Source organism: Schistocerca serialis, chromosome 2 (genome assembly GCF_023864345.2).
Source record: "Schistocerca serialis cubense isolate TAMUIC-IGC-003099 chromosome 2, iqSchSeri2.2, whole genome shotgun sequence".
NCBI lineage: Eukaryota > Metazoa > Arthropoda > Insecta > Orthoptera > Acrididae > Schistocerca > Schistocerca serialis.
The window spans coordinates 233,883,509-233,897,417 of NC_064639.1; the positions used below are offsets into that span (position 1 = coordinate 233,883,509).

Below are 13,909 nucleotides of genomic sequence, written 5' to 3' on the forward strand. Positions count from 1 at the left end.
AAGTGTCGTGTGCGTACACGTTTTCCAGGGAATCCCAGTTATTTCCTGGTATTTGGTACTGATGATTTTTGTCTAACAGCACTGTTTCTCATAGCACTACAGCACGACATACATATTAACCAAACATCAGACAAAAATGCAACCACTAACGTTTTAAACGCATAAACTGGGATGCATATAGCAAAATAAATAATTACTTTTTTGTTGGTTGCAAAGACGGCTGTCAGTGCCTTTAACAATTGTAAAATGAATACAGACTCTACAGACAAATGTACACTGTGTGCTCAAAAGTATCCGGACACCTCCGAAAACATACGGTTTTCATATTAGGCGCACTGTGCTGCCAACTACTGCAAGTACTCCATATCAGTAATCATTAGACATCGTGAGAGAGCAGAATGGGACGCTCCGCGGAACTCACGGACTTCGAACGTGGTCAGGTGATTTGGGTGTCACTTGTGTCACACGAGTGTACGCGAGATTTCCACCCTCCTAAACATCCTAGGGCCACTGTTTCCGATGTGATAGTGAACTGGAAACGCGAAGGGGCACCTACAGCACAAAAGCGTACATGCCGACCTCGTCTGTTGACTGACAAGAGACCGCCGACGGTTGAAGAGGATCGTAGTGTGTAATAGGCAGACATCTATCCAAACCATCACACAGGAATTGCAAACTGCATCAGGATCCATTGCAAGTACTATTACAGTTAGGCAGGAGGTGAGAAAACTTGCATTTCATGGTCAAGTGGCTGCTCATAAGCCACACATCACGCCAGTAAAAGCCAAATGACGCCTCGCTTGGCGTAAGGAGCCCAAACATTGGACGATTGAACAGTAGAAAAAGATGGTAGAGGGTGGGTATGGCGAATGCCCAGCAAAGGTCATCTCCCAGCGTGTGTAGTGTCTACAGTAAAATTCGGAGGCGGTGGTGTTATGGTGTGGTCGTGTTTTTCATGGAGGGGGCTTGCGCCCCTTGTTTTGCGTGACACTATCATAGCACAAGCCTTCATTGATGTTTTAAGCATCTTCTTGCTTCCTGCTGTTGAAGAGAAATTCGGGAATGGCGATTATTCGTTCAAAGCGATTGAGCACCTGTTCATAATGGACGGCCTGTGGCGGAGTGTTTACACGACAATAACATCCGTTTAATGGACTGGCCTGCACAGAGTCTTGAACTGTATCCTATAGAACACCTTTGGGATCTTTTGGAACACCGACTTCGCGCCAAGCTTCATGGACTAACATCGATACCTCTCCTCAGTGTAGCACAACTCGAGGAATGAATGGGCTGCCATTCCCTAAGAAACCTTCCAGCACCTGACTGAACGTATGCCTGCGAGAGTGGACGCTGTCATCATGGCTAAGGGTGGGCCAACACCGTATTGAATTCTAGGATTACCGATGGAGGGCGTCACGAAGTTGTAAGTCATTTTCAGCCAGGTGTCCGGATAGTTTTGGTCACACAGTGTATGAAGAATTTGAATGACTTTGAATTGGCGGCCAGTGTGGGAATAAATCATTGCAAGAACAAGTTAAAAGCAAAGTACTTCAGGAAACTGATTTAAGCTACACAAGTTATTTCTATAATGATACACAGAATATATTTTAACTAGTTTACGTGGTTACCAACGGCCTTGCCGCAGTGGTAACAACGGTTACCGCCAATCACTTAAGTTAAGCGCTATCGGGCTTGGCTAGCAGTTGGATGGGTCACCGTCTGTGTCTGCCGAGTACTGCTGCAGAGAGGGTGCACTCAGTGCCGGCCGGGGTGGCCAAGCGGTTAAAGGCGCTACATTCTGGAACCGCGTGACCGCTACGGTCGCAGGTTCGAATCCTGCTTCGGGCATGGATGTGTGTGCTGTCCTTAGGTTAGTTAGGTTTAAGTAGTTCTAAGTTCTAGGGGACTGATGACCTTAGAAGTTAGGTCCCATAGTGCTCAGAGCCATTTGAATCATTTTTTTGGTGCACTCAGCCCTTGTGAGGCCAGTTGAGGAGCGACACCGGGTACGAAAACTGACAACGACCCGGATAGCGGTGTGCTGATCACATGCCACTCCGTGTCCGCATCCGGTGACGCCTAAAGCCGTCGGCACACGGACCGTGCTGTCGAACGTTAACGTTGAGCGTGCCAAGTTCAACGTGCTGTTAAATGCTCAGGAGCGATGCGACTTGTGTATACGGTACGTGGGGCCCAACGTGGATACGCGATCGCAACGCAGTCCAGCGGCAGTTGAGGGATGTTTCTAGTTCGTAAATCACACTGTTTACTTATCGGGCGCGCGTAAAATTCCCACGTTAGCTCTATTAAAACGCACATTTCCTACATCGTTCACGAAAAGGAAAGCAGCATGTCAAGTCAAATAAGGACACAGGCTTACAAGCAGTTCCATTACAAACAGTGCGGTACAAATTTGGAATATTTCTCCGCATAAGATAAAATTATTTCGTCATTCCCACATTTTAGTAAAACCCCAAGGTCAGTTCCTACCCAGTAGCAGAATCTTTGCAACATGTGAAGTACGAAGCGGAAAAGAAAAAGGAGCAAAATATCTTTATACAAGTAGCGCAAGCTGTCCTGTAGATTAAGCCAATCGAGCAAAGTCACCCCCTCAAAGAAAGGTGAATTTATATTTACATAACATCAAATATTATTGTATTTACTTATATTAAACTAATAATAAAGTATCAGAACCTAATAAAGCGCGAAGATTAGGAAAAAAAAATTTGGAAGTGTGATGACGCGAACCGCCGCCCCAACGAACTACTCAAAATACGACAGTGACGCTACTCATTACACGTTTTTCTTTTTTTTATCTCATTTTGTTCGTTGTATCTGCTCGGGGCGGACGTCGCAAGACACCCATTTTTAGTTCGTCGTTGATCCATCAACTCAGTTTTTTTTTATTACAGAGGTCAGCTAACTCTCTGACCAAACACGCTGATCTAGCAACACAATCTTCGCAACTAATCATATTTTGTTACCGCTTGATGAAAACCTTAATCGTAGATATGTTACTAATTGAAATTTAATTATAACAAATTGTACCAGAACAATGCGTTTTGGGTGTATCTTCAGTGTGTCGCTGCCTTCAAATAGCCAACTCTCACAATACACAAGTTACAATAATTCTTTTGCAACGAATATGACGTTTCTCTTTATTTTATTGGAACGAATCACACAGTTAACAATTGGTTTCCCAGTGATTCTAAATTTGCTGGTGCTCAGAAACAGCATATATACATATACGCTCGAAATGAATGCCAATATGGCGCCTCACAACTCTGTACTGAAGGGAGACAGCGTGTGTGTGACGTATGTGGCGTTGTGCCATCTCATTGGTCATCGCTCAGACGCACGCTCAGAATATCTGACATGCCAGATATTGCTCTGCACGTGCGGAAAGACTTCCGAACGTGCTATTCCACGCTATGACGTCAGAAACTCGGCACGCTCAACGCTAAACGTTCGCATGCACGGTCCGTGTGCCGACGGCTTAAGGGGTGAGGACGATACGACGGTGGGCGATGCCGTTGGACCTTCGAGGCCTGTTCGGACGGTGTTTTAGTTCATATCCTTAGGGAGTTTCTGAAAGAAAGTAGTCGTGGGCTGCCCCTATCCAGTTTGCTTTGAGAGCGAGCGTTGGACGTACTTGCGTGGTGTGTGAGGCCCAGGTCCTGCAGCATGGAGGCGGCCATGTCGGCCTTCTGGCGAGCGCCCTCGTAGCGGCTGGTGTCGAGCCCGGCAGGTAGCGAGCGGTAGGGCTCGGTGACGCACAGCGCGCCCAGGTTCTCCGTCGCCACGTCGTGCACCACCTGCAGCGCCGCCTCCGCTCTAGCCTGCAACACAAAGCACTTGTTTCACCAACTGCGACACAATCGCGTGTACAAACAGTGATCCAATACTGTAAAATGCTTTTTTATTCCAGTCTCTGATCACAAAGGACATGGTTTGAAAAAGATCTGAAGATGGTCATTACAGACTGAAACCGGTCATCGTCTAAAGAATTCATTTGCGATCAGAGACTGGAATAAAAAAGCATTTTACAAAGCACTTGTCTGTTGTATGTTAACCGGGGACCTAGAAACTACGGAGAGGCTCCAGCCCCGCCGCAGCCGCAGTGGTCCACAACCCCACGACGACTACCGCAGTCTACACCACCCCTCCGCCGCCCCACATCGAACCCAGGGTTATTGTGAGGTTCGGACCCCGGTGGACCCCCCACCAGGGAACGTCTCACACCAGACGAGTGTAACCCCTATGTTTCCGTGGTATGGTAATGGTGATGTACGCGTACGTGGAGCTGAGGCGGAATAAGGGGAACCAGCCCGCAATCGCCGAGGCGGATGGAACACCGCCAGAAACCATCCACAGACTGGTCGGCCCACCGGACCTCGACACAGGTCCGCCGGGCGTATTCGTGCCGGGGACCAGGCGCTCCTTCCCGCTCCGGAAAGCCGTGAGTTAGAACGCTCGGCTAACCGGACGGGCACACAGAGCACATACTAAGTCACCGCATAGCGGCTGGTGTAGAGTCTGTTGGGCAGCGATCAGTAGCGCACGGTGACGCACAGTGCACCAAAGTTCTCTATCACCACATCATACACTATCGCGTCAATCCCTGCAATACAAGGGGTGTTCTAAGTTACCACATAGGGACTGGTGGCGAGTTTGGCCGGCAGCGATCAGTAGGGCGCGCTGCTAACATTAGTGCATGCAGTAATCAATAGTACTCAGTGACGCACAGCACATCAAAGTTCTCTATCGCCACACAGTGCTCTGCCTAGAGTGCCACCTGCACTCTAACTTACAACACACAGTACCGTCAGTCGTCCAATAAACACACTCCTGGAAATGGAAAAAAGAACACATTGACACCGGTGTGTCAGACCCACCATACTTGCTCCGGACACTGCGAGAGGGCTGTACAAGCAATGATCACACGCACGGCACAGCGGACACACCAGGAACCGCGGTGTTGGCCATCGAATGGCGCTAGCTGCGCAGCATTTGTGCACCGCCGCCGTCAGTGTCAGCCAGTTTGCCGTGGCATACGGAGCTCCATCGCAGTCTTTAACACTGGTAGCATGCCGCGACAGCGTGGACGTGAACCGTATGTGCAGTTGACGGACTTTGAGCGAGGGCGTATAGTGGGCATGCGGGAGGCCGGGTGGACGTACCGCCGAATTGCTCAACACGTGGGGCGTGAGGTCTCCACAGTACATCGATGTTGTCGCCAGTGGTCGGCGGAAGGTGCACGTGCCCGTCGACCTGGGACCGGACCGCAGGGACGCACGGATGCACGCCAAGACCGTAGGATCCTACGCAGTGCCGTAGGGGACCGCACCGCCACTTCCCAGCAAATTAGGGACACTATTGCTCCTGGGGTATCGGCGAGGACCATTCGCAACCGTCTCCATGAAGCTGGGCTACGGTCCCGCACACCGTTAGGCCGTCTTCCGCTCACGCCCCAACATCGTGCAGCCCGCCTCCAGTGGTGTCGCGACAGGCGTGAATGGAGGGACGAATGGAGACGTGTCGTCTTCAGCGATGAGAGTCGCTTCTGCCTTGGTGCCAATGATGGTCGTATGCGTGTTTGGCGCCGTGCAGGTGAGCGCCGCAATCAGGACTGCATACGACCGAATCACACAGGGCCAACACCCGGCATCATGGTGTGGGGAGCGATCTCCTACACTGGCCGTACACCACTGGTGATCGTCGAGGGGACACTGAATAGTGCACGGTACATCCAAACCGCCATCGAACCCATCGTTCTACCATTCCTAGACCGGCAAGGGAACTTGCTGTTCCAACAGGACAATGCACGTCCGCATGTATCCCGTGCCACCCAACGTGCTCTAGAAGGTGTAAGTCAACTACCCTGGCCAGCAAGATCTCTGGATCTGTCCCCCATTGAGCATGTTTGGGACTGGATGAAGCGTCGTCTCACGCGGTCTGCACGTCCAGCACGAACGCTGGTCCAACTGAGGCGCCAGGTGGAAATGGCATGGCAAGCCGTTCCACTGGGCTACATCCAGCATCTCTACGATCGTCTCCATGGGAGAATAGCAGCCTGCATTGCTGCGAAAGGTGGATATACACTGTACTAGTGCCGACATTGTGCATGCTCTGTTGCCTGTGTCTATGTGCCTGTGGTTCTGTCAGTGTGATCATGTGATGTATCTGACCCCAGGAATGTGTCAATAAAGTTTCCCCTTCCTGGGACAATGAATTAACGGTGTTCGTATTTCAATTTCCAGGAGTGTACATAAAGTTTCCATTCAGTCCCTTGTTGACCAGTCTTATGGGGCAGTTGGAAAGAGCAACACGAAAGCCGAAGTCTTAAATTTCACGTTCAAGAAATCGTTCACACAGGAGAAACGTACAAACATACCGTTATTTGACCATTGCACGAATTCTCGTATGGACGACGTAGAAATAAGCATCTCTGGCATAGAGAAACAACTGAAGCAAATATATCTCCAGTTCAGATGGAGTCATAATTCGGCTCTACAAAGAGTAATCTGCGAACATTGGCCCCTTACTTAGCTTGTATTTATTGCCAATCTTTCGCCCAGCACAAAGTTCCAAGTGACTGGAAAAAAACTCAGGTGAGCAGAAGAGTAGAAGAACGGAGCCGCGCGCGGGATTAGCCGAGCGGTCTTAGGCGCTGCAGTCATGGACTGTGCGGCTGGTCCCGGCGGAGGTTTGAGTCCTCCCTCGGGCATAAGTTTGTGTGTTTGTCCTTAGGATAATTTAGGTTAAATAGTGTCTAAGCTTAGGGACTGATGACCTTAGTAGTTAAGTCCCATAAATTTTCACACACATTTGAACATTTGAACGGAGCCACAAAATTACAGACCAATAGCTTAACTTCGATTTGCTCAGAATCCCTGAAAATATTCTGAGTTGGAAGACGATAAACTTTCTTGAAACAGAGAAGCGTTTGTCCATGAATTAGCATAGTTTCAGAAAGCGTCATTCGTGTAAGACTCGACTTGCCCTTTTCTCACATGATAGACTTTGAACTATGGACGAATATTATTTCTAGGTTTCCGGTAAGCATTTGACTCGTTGTCCCATTGCAGGCTGTTAATGAAGGTACGAGTATATGGAATAAGTTCACAGATAAGCTAGTGTCTCGAAGCCTTCTTAAGTAATAGACCTCATTATGTTGTCCTCGAGCCGGCCGGGGTGGCCGAGCGGTTCTAGGCGCTTCAGTCCGGAAGCGCCCGACCGCTACGGTTGCAGGTTCGAATCCTGCCTCGGGTATGGATGTGTATGATGTCCTTAGGTTAGTTAGGTTTAAGTAGTTCTAAGTTCTAGGGGACTGATGACCTCAGATGTTGAGTCCCATAGTGCTCAGAGCCATTTTTTTGTTGTCCTCGACGGTGAATGTTGATCAGAGACAGGGTATCGTCAGGTGTGCTCCACCGAAGCGTGGTAGGATTGCTGTTGTTCTCTAGATATGTAAATGATTTGGCGGACGGGGTGGGCAGCAATCGTGGTTGTTTGCTGATGATGCTGCCGTATACAGTAAGGTGTCGAAGTTGAGTGACTGTTGGAAGATACAAGACGACGTAAGGAAAATTTCCAGTTGGTAGGCGTGTTTGGGATACGCACCAGGTCGGATTGAAGGAAGACATCGAAGCAGCTCAGAGGGTGGGGGGGGTGGGGGGGGGGGGGGTGGGGGGGGGCTGCTATACTTGATACCAGTAGGTTCGAATAACATGTAAGTTTTACGGAGATGCTTCGGGAACTCAAACGGGAATCCCTGGGAGAATTTCTTTTCCAGAAACACTATTGAGAAAGCTTAGAGAATCGGCATTTGAAGCCGACTGCCGAATCATTTTACTGCCGCCAACATACATTAAGGACCACAAAGGTAAGATTCGAGAAATTGGGACATAGCGCTCCCTCGCTGCCTCACTCTTTTTAGTATTGGAAGAGGAATGGAAAGGACTACAGTATACCCTCCGCCACGCACCGTGAAGTGGCTTGCGGATTTCTGTGTGGATATAGATGTAGAAATATGTCAACAGAATGACGGTATTAGCGTCATACGGCGGCTAATGCAATAAGGAGAAGCTTAGTTAGCATACAGATACAGAGCTCCACCTTGACTGTTTCAGAGCAGAGTGTGAAAGTTCCATTCCAGTGACATTTCTTGATTTTTAAGTAAGGATTCTTCATTTCAACTCGGAAACTTCAAGATTCCAACTGTATCATTTATGGTTGTGTGTCTTTCACACGTAGTTATATACTGAAGCACCTAAAAAAATTGTATAGGCATACGTTTTCAAATACGGAGATATGTAAACAAGTAGAATACGGCGCTGCGGTCGGCAATGCCTGTTTAAGACAACAAGTGTCCGGAGTAGTTGTTAGATCGGTTTCTGCTGCTATAATGCCGACTTATCAAAATTTAAGTGAGTCTGAACGTGGTGTTATAGTCGGCGCACGAGTGATGGAACACGGCATTTCGGAGGTAGCGATGAAGTGGGGATTTTCCCTTACGACCATTTCACGAGTGTACTCTGAATATCAGGAATCCGGTAAAATATCAAATGTTCGACATTGCTGCGCCCGGAAAACGATCCTGCAAGAAAGGGATCAACGACGACTGAAGAGAATCGTTCAACGCGATAGAAGTGCAACCCTTCCGCAAATTGCTGCAGGTTTCAGTGCTGGGCCATCAACAAGTGTCAGCATGAGAACCATTCAACGAAACAGCATCGATATGGGCTTTCGGAGCCGAAAGCCAACTCGTGTACCCTTGATGGTTTCACGACACAAAGCTTTACGCCTCGCGTGGGACCGTCAACATAGACATTGGACAATTGATGTCTGGAAACATGCTGCCTGGTCAGACATGTCTCGTTTCGAGTTGTATCGAGCGGATGGACGCGTACAGGTGTAGAGATTACCTCATGAATCCATGGACCCTGCATGTCAGCAGGAAACTATTGAAGCTGGTGGAGGCTCTGTAATGGTGTGGGGCGTGTGCATTTGGGGTGATATGGGACCTCTGATCCTGTCTGACCACCTGCAACTATTCATGTTCAGTGTGCATTCCGACGGACTTGGGAAATCCCAGGAGGACAATGCCAGACTCCACAGGTCCACAATTGCGACAGACTGGCTCCAGGAACAGTCGTCTGAGTTTAAACATTTCCACTGCCCGCCAAACTCCCCAGACGTGAACATTATTGAGCTTATCTTGGATGCCTTACAACGTGCTGTCCGAAGAGATCTCCACTCCCTCGTACTCTTAAGGATTTGTGGATAACCCTGCAGGATTCGTGATGTCAATTTCCTCCAGCACTACTTCAGACATTAGTCGAGCCCATTCCACGTCGTGTTGCGGCACTTCTGCGTCCTCGCAGGGGCCCTACACGATATTAGGCAGGTGTAACAGTTTATTTGGCTCTTTAGCGTATTTTGCTTAGCAATACTTTAGGCACCCAGGAAAATGTTTTTCGTGTATGATGAGTGTCACGATGTGAGGCTGCCATGAAAAACACTGAATGCCAAACTGACTGGCAATTTGAGAGTTCGAGTTTATAGTCAAGGGCAAACATGGAGCTGTAAGAGCGTGACAATACGAATTATTCACAACACGTATTCAATACAGTGTACGCCGAGTATCCAAAAATCTGCACTAGTGCTACCATACGACTAACTTCAGAGACTGCATGATCCAACAATGATTTGACCCTCGACTGCAAACAACACTTCATCCCACATAAAACAGTCTGCCAGGAATTCCGATCATGTAGTTTCTTCAATGTTAGCACTGTGTATGTACACTGCATTTTTTTTATCTCAAAAATAGTATTATCATCCATGCTGCGCTACAATTACTTTCTCTTCTCCGGTCACATTCCATTATCCTTTCTTTTTCTTCCTAATTCTTGTCCCTTTCTCTACTTGAGCACTTTCCCTACTCTGTCCCCATTTCGTATTTCTGTCTATTCCTCTTTCCATTTCTGTTAAATTCCTCTGTACATTTTCCATTTCTAGTTTCTCTTTCAGCTGTCTAAAGCCCATTTTTGTATTTGGAATAGTATCGTAAGTATAGTTTCTCTTCTCCTATAATTTTCTTTATTCTTTATTTTTCCACTTTTTTGCCGTTTCACTACCTCAGTTGCTTTCTCTAAACGATTGATTCCTCTGTGTCGCTAATTCTTCCTCTTTCGTACATTGTTAATTCATGTGTATAGTTTTGAATTTGCTACCTCTTCTTCAGTCTCCAACACATCTCGTCCTTAACTTTTTCCCTTGCTTTTTTGTGTCTGTTTCTGTTTCCCTATCACTTTTTCATTTGCTACTTCATATCCTTATCCTAGATTTTGCTGCTCCTTTTTCCCTAGTGTTTCCCTAAAATGTCTATGGCTTCCCCTTTCCCCACCAACCCTTTCCCTTCTTCCCTTCCCTACCTCCATCATTCATCTTACTCTTTCCCCTTTATTTACCCCTTTAACTTTCTCTACACTTCCCTTTTCACTACTCTTCCCTTTTTCCTCCTCCTTTCCCCTTTTCATTACTCTTTTTTGGAGTCTCCATTCCTACCCATTTCCCTATCTCTATCCTTTCCCTGCTCTTTCCCTTTTTCTACTCCTGCCCTTTCTATACTCCTTCCATTTTCCCTGCTCTTTCCCCTTAAACTTCTGCTCTCACTTTCTACTCTCTTTCCCCTGAACCACTACTGCTAGCACTTCCACTACTCCTTTCCATTTCACTACTCCTTCCACCTTTCCTATTCTCTCATTATCGCTAATCTTTCTCTATTCCTAGCCCTTCCCATACTCTTTTCCCTTTAGCTACTTCTTTCCCCTTTCAATTCTCCTCCACGCGTGTTGGTTGTATACAGAATCGCCCCACGAATAGTTGCTGTTAATTTCGCCTTGGTGGAATGTTAACAAGCTTCTTTAAATCCTCCGTTTCAACACTGGAGTTTAAAAGGAGACACCTAACATGAAGGAGCGGTAACTACCCGTCAACGTTGCAGAGAAGACGTGAACTCCGGTGACAGAGCGTGTTGTCGCGTGACCGTGGCATGTTGGGTACGCTGGCGACGTGTGCGGGGTCGGATGTGTGGACCCTTGCCATCGGAGGTCGTGTACTGCCTGTTCGAGAATAATTGCAAGTTAAGTTCGTGGAAGGTTTAATCATTAAGTAATAATTTAGTGTAACCAGCGTCTCTTCTGCCTTGTGGCCTTCGGCGACCGGGTTTCCTGTCCCTGGCACCGGTGTAATTGAAGACAGCGATCTTTCCTCTCCCTCTCGTTACTGTCCGATGGGAGGTGTAGTTTTGGCAGTTTAATTGTTTCGCTATTCTGTCGTGGGTTATGAGTAAATTCATGCTTCTTGTTGGTTGATCATGTGGTCGCTCATTCTGGACTGCCTGGTGTAATGTTTCCTCGCACGAGGTTAGCTCTAATTCTGTCAGCACGTTAACCCATCTTATAACAAGTTTTCGCTGGCTAAATGTGGGTGCAGTGACCAGCTTGAGAGTGGTAATTGTGTTTACGGGCATATTTAAATTGGTCAGTATTCTGTCTAGCCTGAGCACCCCTGAGTTGTTGATTTGTAGCCGCCTTACACGGGTCCGTCATATCTGTTTTGTTCTAATGATATTCCAGGACACTTTTGTTTAAATTTTTTTTAAATTCCTCCAAGTTTGTAAATTTCTTTTATTGCCATTAATCGTGTGTTTGCTGAGACCTGTTTAATTTTTTAATGACGGTGTCGGTAGCTTCACCACCTCACTGTACTTTATTAGCAAAGATCTGTATTTACTTTAGTAGCCTGTTTACTAACGTTCTTTATATTTTTTAAATTGTTGTATTGCTATAAATTACTTTGATTGGCGTTAGCGGCGTGTTTTAAAAATAGTTTATTGCCGTACTGCTAGCTTCTGTGTTTTAAAAAAATTAAATTGTTGTATTGCTATAAATTACATGATTGCCGTTAGCGGCGTGTTTAAAAGGCTGTTTATTGCCGTACTGCTAGTTTCTGTAAGATACGAATAAAACATTTGTGAAAATCTCAACTCGACAGTAACCTACTAGAAATTCGGCCCCGTTTCCCAACTTTTGCTGTAGCTTGTAGTAACCGTAACCACTGTGTGTGTCACCATGTATGACAGTTCTGCTAAAGCAGAGTTACTAAACACAGCCTTCCGAAATTCCTTCACCAAAAAAGACGAATTAAATAATACAGAATTCGAATCAAGAACAGTTGACAACATAAGTGACTTAGAAGTAGATGCCCTCGGTGTAATGAAGCAGCTTAAATCGCTGAATAAAAGCAAGTCTTCCGGTCCAGACTGTTTACGAATTAGGTTTCTTACACAGTACGCTGATGTAATAGCTCCATACCTAACAATCGTATACGACCGCTTGCTCGGCGAAAGATTCATAGCCGGCCGCGGTGGTCTAGCGGTTCTAGGCGCTCAGTCCGGAACCGCGTGAATGCTACGGTCGCAGGTTCGAATCCTGCCTCGGGCATGGATGTGTGTGATGTCCTTAGGTTAGTTAGGTTTAAGTAGTTCTAAGTTCTAGGGGACTGATGATCACAGATGTTAAGTCCCATAGTGCTCAGAGCCATTTGAACCATTTTGAAAGATTCATACTCAAAGATTGGAAAGTTGCAGAGGCTACACCAATATTCAAGAAAGACGATAGTAGTAATCCACTAAGTTACAGGCCTGTAACCATCAAAGTTGATATGCAGCAGGATTCAGGAACGCCTGCTGTGTTCGAACACTATGAATTATCTCGAAGAGTGCGGTATATTGACACACAGTCAACACGGATTTAGAAAACATCCTTCTTGTGAAACACAACTAGCTGCTTACTCATACGAAGTGTTGACTGCTATTGACAAAGCATTTAAAATCGATTCCGTATTTCTAGATTTTCAAAATGCTTTTGTCCCTGACGTCACAAGCGGCTTGTAATCAAATTGCGTATGGAATATCGTCTCAGTTATGCGACTGGATTCGTGACTTTCTGAGTCGGAAAGTCATCGAGTAAAGCAGAAGTGATTCCTGGCGTTCTCCAAGGTAGTGTTCCCTACCTATATAGACGACTTAGGAGACAATCTGAGCAGCCGTCTTAGGATGTCGATGCAGATGTAAATAATTAAGTTCGTAACGAACTTAATTACACGTGAATCCTATTGACACATGGGAAATGTTTTGCTTATGTGTTGATTCTGCATTGCTTTTTTGCTTGGGAAGTTTCACCTTCTTATGCCTTTGGTGCAACTGATGAATCAGACGAACTGTGCTCTATCAAGAAAATTTCCATCATATCAGGATAACAACGGAAACAACATGGGACCCGAAATATATGTGAAGTGACATACGATCTGAAAAGGGAAACTGAAAGAAGATCGACTACATAGGAGAAAAGACTCAGATTACCCCGATTGAAATTTAAAAAAATTCCATCAGTGCAAAGTTGTTTTATATTTGACAATTTCTTAAATACTTATTCGTGTTCCATAGAGCATGAGTGTTGCAGTGTTCGTCCTAACCTCATAACTGGTAAGTACATTGCCTGAAGAAGGCAGGAAAGGCAGAAGAAAACATAACATCATTTACGACTAAATTTATGCTTTGTACTACATTTATACTTGATACTACCATTACCGAAGTAAGTGTGATTCCGTTCTTTCAGTTACAACAAGGCGAAAATTAAGTACTTTGATTTGCTCAGTTTTTGAACCTGTGCTTATCAGACTTAACGGAACGGCAATAAGCGGAAACGAATAGTTGGGTTTGATGATATATTGTCTATAATTTAATATGATAGGATTATTTGCCCACGTAAAAATGCTTCGGTATCAAAATTGCTACAGGTGAATGCAACTCTGACAATGGCAAATTGAGTAGATGAAA

General features: G+C 46.2%; 1 protein-coding gene across 1 annotated transcript in view; it reads right to left on the minus strand.

Moving 5' to 3' along the window:
- LOC126455873 (probable G-protein coupled receptor CG31760) overlaps nt 1-13,909 on the minus strand; it is a 1,325,234-nt gene that overhangs the window by 363,128 nt on the left and 948,197 nt on the right. Inside the window, exon 4 of the mRNA XM_050091633.1 lies at nt 3,653-3,839. Within this exon, the coding sequence (XP_049947590.1) occupies nt 3,653-3,839 (187 nt within the window). The remainder of the gene's footprint in view (nt 1-3,652; nt 3,840-13,909) is intronic.